Source organism: Nerophis lumbriciformis, linkage group LG30 (assembly GCF_033978685.3).
Source record: "Nerophis lumbriciformis linkage group LG30, RoL_Nlum_v2.1, whole genome shotgun sequence".
Lineage (NCBI taxonomy): Eukaryota > Metazoa > Chordata > Actinopteri > Syngnathiformes > Syngnathidae > Nerophis > Nerophis lumbriciformis.
In genome coordinates, this window is record NC_084577.2 from 15,205,967 (window position 1) to 15,225,654 (window position 19,688).

General features: G+C 38.6%; 1 protein-coding gene across 3 annotated transcripts in view; it reads left to right on the plus strand.

The window, feature by feature from the left end:
- The window catches only part of ankrd13b (ankyrin repeat domain 13B), a 157,119-nt gene that overhangs the window by 10,654 nt on the left and 126,777 nt on the right, over nt 1-19,688 (plus strand). Inside the window, exon 2 of one of the 3 annotated variants that reach the window (XM_061925624.1) lies at nt 6,659-6,903. In XM_061925624.1, the coding sequence (XP_061781608.1) occupies nt 6,796-6,903 (108 nt within the window). In that variant the 5' untranslated portion in view covers nt 6,659-6,795. Of the gene's footprint in view, nt 1-6,513; nt 6,904-19,688 lie in introns of those variants that run through there. The other 2 variants (XR_009810570.1, XM_061925625.1) reach the window with 2 other exon arrangements.

The following is a 19,688-nucleotide window of genomic DNA, read 5'->3' on the forward strand; positions in this document are numbered from 1 at the left end:
TCATTCCCTCCCAAAATAGGCATAATGAAGAAACTGGTCAGGTGTAGATGCAAATGATAGTATCAATGCTGTGATAAAATGTCCTTTTTATGTTTATTTTTTAATATATCAGTGTTTTATTTGTTTCGTTGTTCATAATGTTATTATTGTTATTTTTAATATATTGTTTCTACACTAAAACTCACCTCAAGGAATACGTTGTTTGACACAGAAAAGCTCTGTGGGTAATGATCCAAAAGATGAAAGCTAATGGTTTTTGCTTTTGTCCCTTTTTTGCACTTTTGACTTTATTTTGCTCAAAAAGTACTAAATGCAATAGTTTTGCTTTTGTCCTTTTTGCGCTCTTGACTTCCATCCATCCATTTCCTACTGCTTTATTTTGCTAAAACATTTTGATGTTGGGTATAGTATGATTTATTTGTTTCACCACCTTTGTACTTTGTTTTTCACCCTCTTTATCAAAATGCGGGCACATTCAACTTTGCTTAATCATGCTGTGCATGAAAAGTGGTTTGCTTTTTGTTTCGTTTTCATTAGTTGTCATATTTAAGCATTCCCTTTACTCATGCTGGAGGAGGCTGCAGTGTGCAACTCTTTGTAATCACTAATCAGGAGGGTTCCTTAGCACAATGTTGTCTGTTCATTATTTAACGATTTTGATTGAAATCTGTGTAGATGATTATGATCTCCTGTTGCTTCCTTTCCTTTTAGTGGTCTTTGTTTTTGTACTTTGTGTTCTTTGTGTGGATTCACTCTTTTTTCTGCATGTTACACACTGTCTTTGAATTTTGGGGGGGGGGGGGGGGGGTCCAGTCGTAACAGACCGTGACATTTTTTGCCCAATTGGTTATTTTGCAGTCGTACTTCATTAAAAAAACAAAGACTGAGTTAATAACGTGTAAGATTCTTTGTCTGGGCACTTGATTCTGAGAAATGAGAGGCAAATGGAATAGTTTGTTGCGTGCAGTGTAGGGCTGCAACTAACGATAATTTTAATAGCCAACTATTCAGCGATAATTTTTTCAATTAGTTGATGATGATGATGATTATTGCTCATGGTCTGCTGTAGACTTTTGAGTTTGACGTTGTGTCCGCAACTTAACCCCTTTTTTGAACCTATTGTAGTAAATTCAGTTGTAAAAAAAAAAGAAACATAAATTACTAAGATTATGTCGACTAATTGTTGCAGCCCTAGTGCAGTGTTTGGCCGCATATAGTATCCCAAGAATACGAAACCCTGATAATATGTTGGCGAAAATGTTCGTTGAAAACCGATACATGTACAAAAAGTTTGACGTATAAAACCAAGGTACTGCAAAAGTCGTGTTTATATATTGTTGAATTGTTCACAAAAAGGGCAGCACTGTGGTACAGGGGTTAGTGCTTGTACCTCACAATACGAAGGTGTTGAGTCCGATCCTAGGCTCGGGATCTTTCTTTGTTTGCAGGTTCTCCCCGTGACTGCGTCGGTTCCTTTCGAGTACTCCGGTTTCCTCCAAAGACATACACCTCGGGTTAGGCTGATTGGCAACATTAAATAAGCCCTAATGTGTGAATGTGAGTGTGAATGTTGTCTATCTGTGTTGGCCCTGTGATGAGGTGGCGACTTGTCCGCCCAAAAGCTGAGATAGGCTCCATCACACCCTCGCTACCCCAAAAGGGACAAGTGGTAGAAAATGGATGGATGGATGTTCACAAAAAAATGGGTTGATATTTTTTGGTCTAAATCCTTTGTCATGCGTTTTACAATGGTTCCTCAATTTACGAGTACCTCGTCATACAAGTAATTTGAGGTCCGAGCTGTCTCTTAGCTTTCTGTAATGCTTTAGGTTGCAAGCATAATTTGAGTTGTGAGCCACACAGTCGCCGAGTGAACTAGTATTTGTCACAGGGTTGTGCCGTTTAAGCAATAAAGAGTTAATATCTTATTGTTACAAGTTGCTGTTCCTGCTTGGTTTACACAAGACACAAGCATCAGTTTTGATTGGACGGTTGACATGCGCGTTTGAGCGCCGCTCAGAGATCGACACAATCCCGCCCTACGGAACTCAGAAAGTTATTGCGAATGAGAAGAAGCGGACGACCAAGGTAGAGAAACAAACCATTAAAAACATGTTGAGTTTGCCCCGCCGCATTGTCTGTCAGTCAGCCAGCCTCGGCGGCAAGCAGCCAATACGTAATCTGACTCTCGCCAGATCCTTGTAGTTCGCTGAGCTCCACACAAAGATCTGGGACTTCTCAATAGGGCCTTGTAAAAAAAATCATTGTATGTGATTGGATATACCGCTTGTCCGTCATCTTGAATAACGTGCTACTTCAACCACTCACATCGAAATCAATGCGTGACGCTGATGAGAGCGACGCTTGGAAATTCAAAACAGAACAGCCGACCTATTGAATAACGACAGAGCGAAAAGTTAGAGAACTTTTACTGAAACAACGCAGCGATATATTCAACAAAACAGTTGCAATAGAAGAATCAATGTCAGCACACGACTCCTCGCTGCGTGCCGCCATTATTGTTTGAATCAAACAGTCGCTTCGGCGCTACGTCACATATATGAAATCCCGCCCAGCGATCATGACTGGTTCATTATTTTTTGCTATCTTGAAGGAGTTTGCATTGCCCTCGATCCCAGATCCTTGTGTGGAGTTCAGCGAACTACAAGGATCTGACGAGAGTCAGGTTAGCCAATACGCCCAAACGACGAACATTTATCCATCTAAATATTGAGAAGCTGCAGACGCTGTGTTTCCGTTTGTTCTGTCGAGTCCTGACTCAACAAACTGGACGATCAATCATTAGCTTTGGTACTAAGACAAACATATCGCTTGTCAACGCTGACCTCTCTGGTCCATCACTCAAATATGTCTGTGTGCAACATAAACAGCATTTCCCTAGTTCTTACTGTTACATGACGGAAAAGCAGCCCACAGGAGACACATACAGTCATACTTGCCAATCCTCCCGAATTTTCCGGGAGACTCCCGAAATTCAGCGCCTCTCCCGAAAACCTCCCGGGACAAATATTCTCCTGAAATTCCCCGGTTTTCAGCCGGAGCTGGAGGCCACGCCCCCTCCAGCTCCATGCAGACCTGAATGAGGACAGCCTTTTTTCATAACGGGAGGACCACAGGGTGACAAGAACTAAATCATCCAGACTAGAGATAAATTGTATTATTATGTTTATCTTACCTACAAATAAATATATTTGTTAATTAAAAAAAAAAAAAAAAAAGTTTTACTATATTTTGCTAAAAACATCAAAATTAATTGTATTTTTATTTGTATTTTTTCTGACTCCTTATTACATCCAGCCATAGAATTATACATTTAAATAAACATGTTGGAAATAATTAATTTTAAATGATCATAATAATTAATTCAAAATGACCATATCTAATTATTAAAATAATTCCTTGTTTATCAACAACTTTAGCATTTTATTCATTACATTTTGAAGCTCTCAGAAGCCAAGTTATGTTATATTCCTTAATATTTATTTATGCAAGTTTGAAGTATCAATTATCTAAACACAGTTTTGTTTGCATATTTTCAGGATGTGTATATATATATATATATATATATATATATATATATATATATATATATATATATATATGTATATATATATATATACATATATACATATACATATATATATATATATGTATATGTATATATATATATATATATATATATATATATATATATATATATATATATATATATATATATATATATATATATATATATGTATATATATATATGCCCTGCGATGAGGTGGCGACTTGTCCAGGGTGTACTCCGCCTTTCGCCCAATTGTAGCTGAGATAGGCTCCAGCGCCCCCCGCGACCCCAAAGGGAATAAGCGGTAGAAAATGGATGGATGGATGGATATATGTATATATATATATATATATATATATATATATATATATATATATATATATATATATATATATATATATATATATATATATATATATATATATATACCGGTATATATATATATATATATATATATATATATATATATATATATATATATATATATATATATATATATGTGTGTGTATGGAATGCTTGACTTGGTGAATTCTAGCTGTCAATATACTCCTCCCCTCTTAACCACGCCCCCAACCACGCCCCCACCCCCACCCTCCCACCTCCCGAAATCGGAGGTCTCAAGGTTGGCAAGTATGCATACAGTACAAAAGTCTGCTCCCCAAGGTAAATGCTGAACAATATTATTAGATTTCTTTTATAAAACTACTGTGGTTGTTTGTATTACATGCAAGTTTGTATTTATTTTTAAAAGGCATGCTACATACTACAAATGTGTTGTTTTGGAGGGGGCAAACAAGGATTACATTTATTTCAATTAATTTTAATGGGCTGTGCCGATTTGAAATACAAATGTTTTTGAGTTACGAGCTCTATAGTGAAACGCAACATGCTCATAAGTTGAGGTACAACTTTTCAGCGGCGTCGAAGTAGTGGGGTAAGTGGGCATGTTGTACAGACCAGTGATCATTTTATAGTAACACACCACATTATTTTATGTGGTCCGCCACCTTATTTATGTGGCCAGCCAAATCATTTACGTGGCCCACCATGTTCTTGTATGTGGCCCACCACATCATTTTATGTGGCCCACCACATAATTTTATGTGGCTCACCACATCCTTTATGTGGCCCACCACATCCTTTATGTGGCCCGCAAAAGGCTGGAAATAAAAAAGCACTTTATAAATGTATTTTTTCTTTTAATTTTGACATTATTGCTTGTAACCTAAGGAAATATGTCCATGAGCACAAGAGAACTTTAATTATGACCAATGTTTGACCCTGTAACTACTTGGTATTGGATCCTTACATACATTTGTAATATCACACCAAAACTAATGTAAAGATTCAAACAACAGCAAATTGAGAATAACATGTTAAAACATAAAGTAATTAGACATTAACAGTAAATGACCAAGTTGATGAATAATCCATCCATCCATCCATTTCCTACCACAATATTTAACTGCATACTTCAGCAGCCAAATTAGGAGCCTTTGTAACCCATGTGCTTACTTACTAGTAAAAGAGAAGTTGTTGAGTATCTTCACTATGTTATTTAATGCCGAAATTGTTCTTTGATTGCAATAAGAAACGTATGTTTAATGTTAATGTTAAGTACTTAATAATGACTAGTTAAATAAATGATAAATGGGTTATACTTGTATAGCGCTTTTCTACCTTCAAGGTACTCAAAGCGCTTTGACAGTATTTCCACATTCACCCATTCACACACACATTCACACACTGATGGCGGGAGCTGCCATGCAAGGCGCTAACCAGCAGCCATCAGGAGCAAGGGGTGAAGTGTCTTGCCCAAGGACACAACGGACGTGACTAGGATGGTAGAAGGTGGGGATTGAACCCCAGTAACCAGCAACCCTCCGATTGCTGGCACGGCCACTCTACCTTAAGAGCCAATATGTTACTAATTTGCATGTTAATAAGCAACTAATTAATGGTGAATATGTTCCCCACACTAAAGTCTTACCATGTTTTTTTACTGGTGCACAAAATGAACCGTGCATGAACATCACCTTGTTCAAACAACAAAACCAACACAGTGCATAGACTCACAACAAATTACACACCTGCAAATCAGTCTGACTTCTGCTGTTGCCGTATCCGTAATACGCTGATAGGGAGAAGTTTTTATTTACACGATGAGTCGGGTGTGTTTTGACCTCCGCCGAACCCCTGAGCCCGACTCACCGAACCCCGAGGGTTCGATCGAACCCAGGTTAAGAACTACTGATATAGATAGATAGATGACTTACATTTAATACTTTAATGGATGAAACCCTTTCAGGTCCCCGGGCAGGGGCGCCGAAAAGGGGGGGTAAAGGAGACGGGTTCTAGGGGCCCATGATGGAGGAAGCCCAGAGAGGCCCCTAATGATGATGAAATTATAATACAGAAAAAATAATGACACTGTGTTGGGGGCCCTGTAAAGATTCTTTTCATGGGGCCCAAAATCCCTAGCGGCGCCCCTGTCCCCGGGACATATAATTCATCACATTTGGGAGACCCTCAAGGGGTTAGAGTCTAATGGGGGGCCCATGCAGCATTGATGCTACGCCCCTAGATCTGTTCAACAAGTTAAAGGCAAAATCATTCAATTGATCTTGAAACATTTCAATTAAAAAGCAGTGACAACACTGGCCATGTGTTGAACACTAGGGGGGGAAACTGCATTACTGCCCATTCCAGGTAGTTTTACAGCATTCACACTTAATTTCCCAACATTTCTCTCATGAATTAGTTGTACACCTGAATTTAGCCAGCTTAAGAGTTGGAATCTGGGTGTTTGCTCATCAATTACGCAGCTAATTTCAGACATGCGTTTAATCGCAGCATCGACTCGGAGCGGATTGGCTCAGTGTGAACACATTTGCTTGCAGCTTGTCAGCGCATCAGTCAGCAGGCGGATGGGAGGAGGAAGAGGAGGATAGATGCTTCACTAGAGTCGGCGGCAGGGGGAGGAAAAAAAAAAAAAAAAAGAGGCGGCGAAGAAACCAACGTGCACCCAAATTTAGCCAGCAAAAGAAAAGCAGCATCATCAGGTTCTGCTATTTCCCCCCAAAGCAGGGCGAGCCCACGCTGTCGTGCACGGACGTCGGCGCCCAAGGGACGACGCACGCCTGATTGCATAGCCAGCGTCTCCAACAAAAGTGTCCTTAGCATCCACACTGAAGACGGAGGAGGAGAGCAAACTATGAACGACGATGATTTCTGCTAAGAAAACTCCGGAGAAGAGTCGCTATCCTGTGCACTATCTGGTGTGGCACAACAAGCACCGACAACTGGAGAAGGAGCTGGCAGCCAACGAGCAGGTAAAACAAATATTTCAATACTGTATGTAAATATTTGTATATAAATATATAGCCTTTAAAATTGCATCTAAGTCATACAAATTGATTTATGGCGTGTTTTTGGCCGTGCATGCATTGGAGCCATGGGGGGAGTTTTTAAAGGCTGATTACAAAACACTTTATTTTATATAATATTAGTAGTGTTTTTAATACTATGGTATAAGCAGCACACTTGTTAATATTGGCATGCATGCTTGGAATATAATAATGCACATTAGTCTTGTTATATATGAAGTTGTAGTAAGGAGTTGTGAGGAAATTATAAATGACCATAGAGGTCCAGTGGTGGTGATGATGATGATGATGATGATGCAGTGTCCATGTATGTTTGCAGCAGCATTGCACCCTCAACTCATAACCAGGATCTTTTTTTGTTTTGTTTTTTTGTTTGACCAGTTATGAGTGGTGCACACAATGCAGCTGCTGTAGCATGTGGGCGTTCAGTTATAGAAAAGGATAAAATGTCAATATTGGAGGTGGCCAGCAAGCATGTTGAGCAGTCACTCATTTGAAAAAAAAAAAAAAAAGAGTGTGTGAGACTGAGTGAATCACAGAATGCAAAAGCCTGCGTGTGAATGCAGTGGGTTTAAAAAAACAAAAACAAAAAAACAATCTTAAGTGTTACTATATAAGAGATGCTTTGCAGGTTATATTTGTCAAGGCACCACAATTCTCCAACTTGCCTACACTGTACAACAATTCTTCTCAACAAAAGAGGAGACATATAACCTTAGAGGAAAATCGAATTTAAAACATTTGTATGCTCGTAGAACTCTTAAAACCTTTAGCATATCTGTATGTGGAATTACGCGGTCAGGTGCAAGCCTGGCTCAGGGAGGAGGGCGCCCCTGCCATGCAGAGTCCCCGGGGATTGTACCAACTATCCATCCATCCATTTTCTACCGCTTATTCCCTTTGGGGTCGCGGGGGGCGCTGGAGTCTATCTCAGCTACAATCGGGCGGAAGGCGGTGTACACCCTGGACAAGTCGCCACCTCATCGCAGGGCCAACACAGATAGACAGACAACATTCACACTCACATTCACACACTAGGGCCAATTTAGTGTTGCCAATCAACTTATCCCCAGGTGCATGTCTTTGGAGGTGGGAGGAAGCCGAAGTACCCGGAGGGAACCCACGCAGTCACGGGGAGAACATGCAAACTCCACACAGAAAGATCCCGAGCCCGGGATTGAACCCAAGACTACTCAGGACCTTCGTATTGTGAGGCAGACGCACTAACCCCTCTTCCACCGTGCTCTCCTGTACCAATTAGTCCTTTCAACAAATTCTAAAAAAAATAATTATGGAATGGATTAACCAAAGAAATCCAACAAAGCACCAATATGATTCAGTTTAAGAGACTGTTCAAACTACAAGTGTTCACAAAATACACAGAACAAGAATTATGATGAACATCTTGAACCCTTTTTTTATTTTTTATTGAGACAAAGATTATTTATGTATTTAATATTTGTTTGCTTACTATGGTATATTATTTATTTATTATTTATTTGTTCCCTGTTCTGTTACAGAGAACAAGGAAATCGGATACAATTGCTATGGTATGAAAAGGGGTAGAATTAAATAAGCTCTGCTACTTCCTACTCCTTTTCTGTCGTGCTGTAATGAAACAACTGGAAATGTGTGATGCATTATATTGTATCGTATGCATGTTCGAAATAAACTGAAACTGATCTGAACACTTACACACAACGCACACTTTTAAGCTTTCTTTTTTTTTTTAACCCTAAATGCTTTGAAAAATGCCCTAAAAAACCTCCAAAAGCAGCGATTAAACGTGGACATTTATTACATAATTTGTATTCCAATCTAAACTGCAGCTTTTAATTGAGGTATTATAACAGAGTGTCCACAGCCTGTAGGAATGTGCGCATACATGAGCATGAAGTTAGCATAAGACACCGATTATTTCCACGTCAAGTTCAGTCTTGATACAGCTCATCTTTGTCGTAAAAAAGGCCGTTCCCCAGGTTTTTTTGCCTACTGAGATTGTGTCTAAAGTGCGGCCCGGGGGCCATTTGAGGCCCACAGCCTAATTTTTATTGGCCCGCGACACTGCAGCAATGTACAGAGACATTCTGGATGAAAACCAACACTTCTTATCCAACCTGATGGAACTTGAGAGGTGCTGCAAAGAGGAATGGGCGAAATTGCCCAAGTATCGGTGTGCCAAGCTTGTGGTACCGTATTCAAAAAAGACTGTAACTGCTGCCACAGGTGCATCAACAAAATATTGAGCAAAGGCAGCGAATACTTATGCACATGTTTTTAATAAACTTGCAAAAATTAAAATAAATACATTCACATTGGCATTATGGGGTATTGTGTGTAAAATAGTGCGATGAGGTGGCGACTTGTCCAGGGTGTACCCCGCCTTCCGCCCGATTGTAGCTGAGATAGGCTCCAGCGCCCCCCGCGACCCCAAAGGGAATAAGCGGTAGAAAATGGATGGATGGATGGATGTGTGTCAAATGTTGAGGACAAAAATGTATTTATTCCATTTTGGAATAAGGCTGTAACATAACATAATGTGGAAAATGTGAAGCGCTATTTCATTTCATTTCATTTTTATTGATCTCCTTCATTGATGTGCATCTTTGATCGATAGACAATTATACCTCAATTATTCAATTATACATTTACACACCAATGCCTGAGAAGAAAAATCTAAAATTTTCCTGCCCCCTTCAACATAATACATAGTCTTACTTAATGGATATCATATAAACCAACAATTACATCCAAATATAATGAAAACAAACAAAAAAACACACAAAAAAACACAACAACTGCAAAACTTCATGAAGTACAAACCTAAAAAAAAAAAAAAAAAGTAATATACACCTCAGGGGATGATACAAAACAAATACAAAACCAGGCAAAAAAAAAGTAAAATAATAAATATACCGGTAAAGCAAAATGTAAACACTTATGGCTGTCCATATGATCTTATTGTTCTGTCTTTATATATATTTTTCAATTGGAATATATTTTTACAATCTTTTATCTCATTGTAAAGAGAATTCCATAGTTTAACCCCCACCACTGATATACACATTTGTTTTAAAGTTGTCCTTGAATACCGATGTTGGAAATGAGCTTTTCTTCTATGCTCTTCATTCTCAGAAGTGATGACAAACATTTTTTGTAAATTTGCTGGTAATGTTTTACTTTTAGCCTTAAACATGACACATAATGTCTGCAACTTTACAAGCTCCTGTAATTTCAATAAACCCGAATTTATAAATAATATGTTAGTGTGTTCTAAGTAATCTACTTTATGAATAATCCTTATAGCTCTTTTCTGTAGTTGATACAATGCCTTTATGTTACTCTTATGTGTTCCCCCACACTTCCACACAGTAGCTGATATTAGGGATGTCCCGATCCAGGTTTTTGCACTTCCGATCCGATACCGATATTGTTTTTGCACTTCCGATCCGATACCGATACTGACCGATACTGGCCTATCCGAGCATGTATTAAAGTTTAAAGTTATTTAGCCTACTTAGTTGTCAGAATCATGTTGAAAAGGGTTTTAGTACTCTTGATAACAACTAGCCAGCTGGATTTGGGGAGTTTGAATAATACACAATGGTTGGTAACAAGAAACTGACCTGTTTATTCAAGGATAAACACGAAATAGACAAAATTATACATGACAAACAGAAATGGCATCAATGAACTAGGGCTGGGCGATATGGCCTTTTTTTAATATTGCGATATTTTAAGTCCATATTGCGATACACCATATATATGTGGATATTTTGCCTTAGCCTTGAATGAACACTTGATGCATATAATCACAGCAGTATGATGATTCTATGTGTCTACATTAAAACATTCTTCTTCATACTGCATTAATATATGCTACTTTTAAACTTTCATGCAGAGAAGGAAATCACAACTAAAAAAAATCACCATTTTTTTTCATACGGTGTTGATCTGGAAATGTTTGCCTCGGCATTTTGATGGTGTGGGCGTGTGGCACCGAACGGAGATAAGCGTCTCGACAGACGTTACAATATTTGAACAATGATGACGAAAACTGTTTTCTCTGTCGTGTCCGTGTGTCGAAAATTGTTATGCGCTTATTTTTTTATTTGATTTTGTGCGTGGTATAGATTTGCCGTGCGCAGAGGACGCTTGAGCAGTGCGAAATTGCACAGGCGCGCACCTTAGAGGGAAGGTTGCTCGCATGACTGCGCTAGCATCACAGCTAACGTTAGCCATGCTGCTACCTCTCTGCTGAGAGAGGACGTATACGTATGTGACGTATGACGTGACAGTATGTGACGTGTGTAAGAAGGTGCGCTTGCTGTCTGTGAGAGGGAGACACAGGAAAGAGTGAGAAGAGCCTGTCGTGTAATGCCAGCAGCTAAAAGCAACTGTGTGAGAATTCACAGACCTGTAGATGTGTTAAAGGTGTGCTGGAAAATGCGGAACGGAAATTAGGGAGCAGCAGAAAAGTGGAATGTATTATTTAAATCGGTGCGTTGGAAAACACGGACCGGAGTTTTTTTTTTAACTGGATCTGGATCGGCATTTTCCCATGCCTTGCCGATACGCATTTTTTTGCAAATATCGGCGGCCGATCCGATCCAAATATCGGATCGGGACATCCCTAGCTGATATATGGCAATATAAGTGCACATTACAACATACGCATTGCCCTATAATCTAACACATATTTTACCTTATTTAATATAAAAATACTCTTAGACATCTTTTTCCGTACATGTGCAACATGAGATTTCCATGTCAGACCGTCATCCAGTATCACTCCTAAAAATCTAAGTTCAGAAACCTATGAATACTTTCTGGATGCACTTTATATTGGATACCATTAAATGGTGCAAATGATCAAAATATTGTGGCTGTCTTGCATACAAAGAACCTACAAAAACAAAGACCGATGTTTTCAGATCAAATACTTTGTAGAACAAGCAATGTTGGAAAATATATAATACACGGTACTGCAAAATATTTTCTGTTACTTTACAGGTTCACATGCATTTCTAGCCTTCTCCACTAATCATAAAGAGCAAGGAGGTTATGACTGTGTTTGCATATTCATATTTTCACACTAGTCAATTAGCATCCACAAAGTCTTATGAAGGGCATGGTCCAAGACAGAAACCATTAAATTTGGCTGTAAATTTGGTTATTGCTGGGTTGCCTATGACGACACATCTGTTTTTCTTCTTTGCGGCTTAATTTACACGATGGTCAACCAGCTTGAGTGAAGCATTACAACAAGTGAGAGTGAGTGTAGAGTTTGATCAGAAAATGCCGTGTTGCTGTTCTGTTCTCGGGTGTTCCAATCGTTCAAACTGAGAGACAGAAAAGAGCTTTCATAGAGTCCTGATGTGATAGTGGTTCATAAAGGTAGTAAAGTCTGGGAAAAAAAACGTAAGTGTGTCGAGGGAAATGTCTCTTTAAAAATATCACTTCCATCACCTTGTGAAATACAAATAGACCATTCTTGTGTCTGCGTCGATCAATTTTTAAAATATTTGTTTGAACATTTGATTTGTCTGAGAAACTTTCTGTGATGCAATCAAGTTTATTCTCTACTATATTAGTAGTGTTTGAGAGCAGAACTAAATGTAAAGTCAGGACAAGAGATCGGATTAGTTTTTGTTCTTTTGTGGTTTCTATGCCTAAATATTACTATGAATACCTGGTTGTGCAAATAAACTAGCGTCATATTAAGTCTTAGTAATAAATATTGTGATTGTTGGTTCAATCCACCGTATTTTTATTGTCGATTTTCATTATTAGAAAAATTAAAAGCTTAGTTGTTGTTGTTGTTGTGCAGGAAAGCCAAGTGCTTTATTCAACACGGATGACCACATTATAGCGTCTTTGGTGATATTTGTTAGCATCAAGAAAATATCCTTAATAGTATTAATAAACTAGATGAATGAATCTCTTGTAGGCTCAACAGCATATATGATTTCGCTAGCAAACATTGGTGAGTAACATCTATAGCTAAATAATGACACAAAATACAGTATGAACTTCACACCATAAAAACAACTGACATTAACTGTAGATGGGACTAATATTTGTAGCAGGAATTAAACTGCAAACAAACTCATCCTTTTTCTCATTGGCGTCACAATCACAGCAGCAGAGCACTCGTTATGTCAATCAAATACGTTAGATGCATGAATTAATCGAACTTTGTCTTTCACGGATTAATGCTTAATTTGTGGAGCCCTTCAGATGTAAAGACATGATGTGCCTCCAATCTTTTCGTGTGAGTGTCAAATGAAGTGAGGTCGTAGCGGACAGTAACTTATTGGTGATGATGAATGATTTAAATCTTTCAAAAATGTTTTTTCCTAAAAGTGTATAAACCCACTCCATTCCATTTTAAATATTTTTTAATGATCGCTTATATATTTGCCTCAAAACCTTTCAAAATACGGCCAAATCTGCACAAATAAACAGTAGTCTAATGGGACTCGGGACCATCGCCTTTAACCTGGAAGTGCCTCTAAGTCATTTGACGTCCCATTGGGGTTTTGAGTTTTTCCTTGCCCTTATGTGGGCTCTGTACCTCGGATGTCGTTGTGGCTTGTGCAGCCCTTTGAGACACTTGTGATTTAGGGCTATATGAATAAAAATTGATTGATTGATTGATTGCAACCCAGCAATTAAATCCAAGCAACGTGTGGGTAGGAGGGTTATTTGTAGCCTACAGCTCTTTTTTTTAATTTTTTTTTTTTATCGGCCCTGGAAAACTGAAAAACTAAACAATTGAACATTTTTAGCAAACTTACTGAAAAATCCCTCAATAAAAAAAGAAAAAAAAGATCAATGAACTTATTTGTTACCAATACAGTAATAACCCAACTTACAAGCTTTTGGTTCTGTGACTGAGCTCTAACATGTAACACGCCTTTTAAAAAGAAAAAGCTATTAGATAAGAAATATTGTATGTAAAACTAAACAATAAAATGTAATACTAAAAAATATAACAAATATATTGGTTTTATCAAGTAATATAACAATAATGTACAGTATTTACCTTGGAGAGTGGACTTCTACAGTATCCCCCTCCAATTGTTTCTTTGTCAAACACACCATCAGCAGCTTCTCCATCAGTCCATTGATACATGTGTGCCATTTATATATATCGTAAAGTGCTTGGCTGGCGTTATCGACTACTTCTGCTTCAGTATGGTGCAGATTCGCTCGAATCGGCAAGTTGGCTACATGCTCTTCCGATGTATTTGATGGTTTATTTCTTGAATTCATGGTCCATGGTTGGAAAACAAAGTTATTTTGATATCTAGCTATAAGATAATGCTAGGGGTCAAGACCAGATGTTTTGGGCGGATCTTACGGTTTTCACTGTGACATTTGCTACGCTAACTAATGACGGGGATGCTTTTTACTCAAATGTTTGCTTACAACTTAAAGCATACCAATTGCTGAAAGACGGCTCTTATCTCAAAGCACTCTAAAGTTGAGGTACGTTTTACCAGCCCGTGGGATGAGTTTGCTAAGTATTAATATTAACCTGAAATTTTTGAATGAAAGAAACAGCTGTTCTAAATGTGTCCACAGGATGTCGCAATAGCAATTATTTGTATATTTGTAGATGATGCTATATATGTACAAAATAAACCACATGATGTATATCAGTTGAGAAAAATGATCAAACTACATAAATAACCTATTGTAATTTGATTTTGATATAATTTTTTTATCTTGATCGATTGAAAATTAACACCAATGACTTGACTGATGAACATTATCACATAATTTAGTCAGAAAATATAAATAACGACAAAAAAAGATAGAATACTATTAACCGCAACATGTAAGTGTAAAAAAAAACAACATTATGATTTGTACAATTTCAAAATGTGCTTGTTCTATTATTAAACAAAGAAAATAATCAGAAGTTGTCTTTATTTTTACGTTATCGTGCTGTAATTTTACCAGTCCGGCGCACTTGGGAGTAGATTTTTCTCCGTGTGGTCCCTGATCTAAAATGAGTTTGACACCCCTGGTGTAGACTATCAAAAAAAATAATGCACATGTTCCCTTTAATTACATACGATTGTTTGAGCAAAATAAAGTCACTGTGTAAAATAAGCAAACAAAAACAAAGGCTACTAATGACGCTACCTTTCGCCCTTAAAGGCCTACTGAAATCCAGTACTACCGACCACACAGTCTGATAGTTTATATATCAATGATGAAATCTTAACATTGCAACACATGCCAATACGGCCGGGTTAGCTTACTAAAGTGCAATTTTAAATTTCGAGCGAAATATCCTGCTGAAAACGTCTCGGTATGATGACGTCAGCGCGTGACGTCACGGATTGTGGAGGACATTTTGGGGCAGCATGGTGGCCAGCTATTAAGTCGTCGGTTTTCATCGCAAAATTCCACGGTATTCTGAACATCTGTGTTGAAGAATCTTTTGCAATTTGTTCAATGAACAATGGAGACAGCAAAGAAGAAAGCTGTAGGTGGGAAGCGGTGTATTGCGGCCGACTGCAGCAACACAAACACAGCCAGTGTTTCTTGTTTACATTCCCGGAAGATAACAGTCAAGCTTTACCATTGGCCTGTGGAGAACTGGGACAACAGAGACTCTTACCAGGAGGACTTTGAGTTGAATGCGCAGACGCGGTACCGTGAGTACGAATGCAGCTGCGGCTTCCAAACATTTGTTCGCTTGCCTTTGGGGACTTTGGAGAAATATATGTGCTGTATGAACTTTGGGGAGGTGAACAGTACTTTGGGCTGTGGGATTGAGTGTGTTGTGCAGGTGTTTGAGTTGTATTGGCGGGTTATATGGACGGGAAGGGGGAGGTGTTTGTTATGCAGTATTAATTTGTGGCATATTAAATATAAGCCTGGTTGTATTGTGGCTAATAGAGTATATATATGTCTAGTGTTTATTTACTGTTTTAGTCATTCCCAGCTGAATATCAGGTGCCACCCGCCTCTCACAGCATCTTCCCTATCTGAATCTCTCCCACTGCCCTCTAGTCCTTCACTCTCACTTTCCTCATCCACAAATCTTTCATCCTCGCTCAAATTAATAGGGAAATCGTCACTTTCTCGGTCCGAATCGCTCTCGCTGCTGGTGGCCATGATTGTAAACAATGTGCGGATGTGAGGAGCTCCACAACATGTGACGTCACGCTACTCGTCTGCTACTTCCGGTACAGGCAAGGCTTTTTTATCAGCGACCAAAAGTTGCGAACTTTATCGTCGATGTTCTCTACTAAATCCTTTCAGCAAAAATATGGCAATATCGCGAAATGATCAAGTATGACACATAGAATGGACCTGCTATCCCCGTTTAAATAAGAAAATCGCATTTCAGTAGGCCTCTAAAGCCCTCCTCTGTCCAATAACTTATATATTGTATTACCATATAGAAATATAGCGATATCGTTAACGCACAACAACATAAACACACCAAAATCGCCCATCCCCTCTAAACAACTACCCATCAAGCAGTTTGAATGTAGCATATCCAATACACCCCGCAATAAACAGAGCAATATTACAGTCTGTGTATTCAAAGATTTACTACTCTTCTGATATAATATTATTTTCATATGTTTTTGATGTTGTTGTAAAAGTCAAGCCGCTGAGATTTTACACAAATATTTAGTGAGATGCTATTCTGAATGCAATGGAGTCATTCTGAATCGTTGTATTGCTGTGACTGTCGGTGCTGCTGATGTCACAGGTGAAAATGAATCCAAAGTCAGAAATATGAATTTATATCCATGTAGCAGACACCGCGTGGCCAAGAGCTTGCAAACAAAAAGCAGAACCAAAGTACCAAACTAACACACTTAACAGGTTTTAGCAGCGGTGGAACTGAGCTAGTACTGTAAACTGTGGACAGCATAGCTGCATTTTTGTGGTTTTTATGAGGGTAAATAAAGAAACTGCTGGTTTTACTTTGCCCCATATTGCTGCAGGCTTTATATTGTATGTTGTATAAACCAAAACTGGCTCACATACATGAGCACCCATCTTAAAATACATATTACACAATAGTACATCAATATTTATTTAAAGTAAAAGCCATCTCAGTTCCACACATACTGCATACTGTTTCATTTTGTAACCAATTTGTTTGAGTTGGGACCGACAGGCCGAGTGCATTAATGGGCTTTTGTACCACTTTGCAACAAGCAACATAATTGTCTTTTTATAGTCTGAAAAATCTATCGAAGTTAAATACAACATTAAAAAATGCAATGAATCACAATAACAAAACATTGCGATTGATTGTAAATAACCTTTAAAGTTATTTTTTCTCTGCATTTATTACCTATTCTGTACTATCCAGGGAAGCAAATCAATGAAAAGTTACCTATCAAAACTCTATATTTCTTAGCGTTTTTAGACAGCACCCTAAGGCCACAAAAGCCATACTAAAACAGAGAAATTGCCTGAAAAGGAGAGAAAATGGGTCATTTTTCAATTCCTTTGACACACAAAGTATTCTATGTTCCTTTCACGTCAGCTTCAGAAAAATGCGCTCCCAGATCCGAAATCTCAGCAGTCAGTCAACACTGTCTGGTGCCGTATCAGAGCCAGCGGTGATGAGACAGACACGGAGACAGGTAGTAAAGCAGAAAAAAAAAATGTTTTCCTTTCTTTGTTCTTCGCATCTTGCTGTTCTTCTGCTCACATGTTAGGCCATCTATAAATATCACTGTTTAAACAAGCTCGGTCATTCTTGTTTAAAATGGAACAATTAAGTGAATGTGTCATTTAGCCATCATAATCGCGCTCCCTTTTCATAGTCACGCTATTGTACTCCCAGTCTTACTAACGCGATTATCATAGAATGCATACACAAACTACAAAAAAAAAAATTACACACGATACTCACACCATCTGCTAATAGACATTTTCAAATTAATTTTATTGGACGCTGTGCCTCAATTAGTGACTAGGTTTGACGTCCAATTTTTTTTTTCATTCTAAAATTGCCACTCTGTAGCTGTAATTACCTTTACTAAAGCAATGTTTTTACTACAGTGGTCGGTCTTATTCACCCTTTGGGCCAGAACTGACCCACAGCTAATAATATTTTGCCCGCCAAGTTGTTTTGACATAATTTTTAGGATCTTTTTTTACGACGTGTTTAGACTTGTAAGCAGTCTTTGGGGTTCGGGCCAGGCTGATAAACTTTGGATCACAATGGAGCTGTGACAACGTGGATAGTTTGCAAATTAGAGTGGTCAGCCAGTGCAGAATAGTAACTAGGGGTGTCCTGATACAACTTTTTCACTTCGGATACAATGCCGATACTGGAGCGTTGAGTATTGGCCAATACCTGACATTGAGCTGATACAATATCAGCACAGATAATGCACACTTTTATTACTTTGGAGTGTAAAATATTATAAAAGGCTTAATCAAGTGAAATTTCTCAGAGAACAATGGTAGGCATAAAAAAACACGAACATGTTTATTATTAACTGCCTGGAATGGACTGATGCTCTCTTTAAGTTGAAATGGAGTGGTAATTTTTTTTGGGCCACAATAATTCTTAGATTAAGATCACTGAACAGTAAGTTGAATGATGCGAACACGTTTATTACCGTATAGTTTCTTAGTATACCACTGATCATCCATTGCAGCCGGTTACCCATGAGGGGGGTCTCCACATCTTCCGATGGTTTCTTATTTTTCTCCATCTTGGGCTTTTGGAGTTTGTCATTGCCCAGATGTGGGTCCGGATCAGGGGATGTCGTTGTGGTTTGTGAAGCCCATGAGGCACTTGTGATTAATTGATTGATTTCTAATACGCTTCTGCTTTGGAGACGTTGTATCAATAAGTAATATGCATCCACCCCTCCATTTTCTACCGCTTGTGCCGTTCGGGGTCGCCGGGGTGCTGGAGCCTATCTCAGCGGCATTCGGGCGGAAGGCGGGGTACACCCTGGACAAGTCGCCACCTCATCACTGGGCCAACACAGATAGACAGACAACATTCACACTAACATTCACACACAAGCTTCTGGCAAGCTTCTGGTTGAATTTTGGACCGCTCCTCTTGACAAAATTGGTGCAGTTCAGCTAAATTTGTTTGTTTTCTGACATGGACTTGTTTCTTCAGCATTGTCCACATGTTCTCAATAGGGTTTAAGTCAGGACTTTGGGAAGGCAATTCTAAAACCTTAATTCTAGCCTGATTTAGCCATTCCTATTTTGCTGCCAATGGAACTGGTGCTTTACAGAGAGTAGATGGAACAATGAAAAAGGAGGATTACCTCCAAATTCTTCAGGACAACCTAAAATGATCAGCCTGGAGGTTGAGTCTTGGGCGCAGTTGGGTGTTCGAACAGGACAATGACCCCAAACACATGTCAAAAGTGGTAAAGGAATTGCTAAATCAGGCTAGAATTAAGGTTTTAGAATGGCTTTCCAAAAGTCCGGACTTAAAGGCCTACTTAAAGGCCTACTGAAATGCAATTTTCTTTTGGCGATATTGCCATATTTTTGCTGAAAGGATTTAGTAGAGAACATCGACGATAAAGTTCGCAACTTTTGGTCGCTGATAAAAAAGCCTTGCCTCTACCGGAAGTAGCAGACAAGTAGCGTGACGTCACAGGTTGTGGAGCTCCTCACATCTGCACATTGTTTACAATCATGGCCACCAGCAGCGAGAGCGATTCGGACCGAAAAAGCGACGATTTTCCCTTAATTTG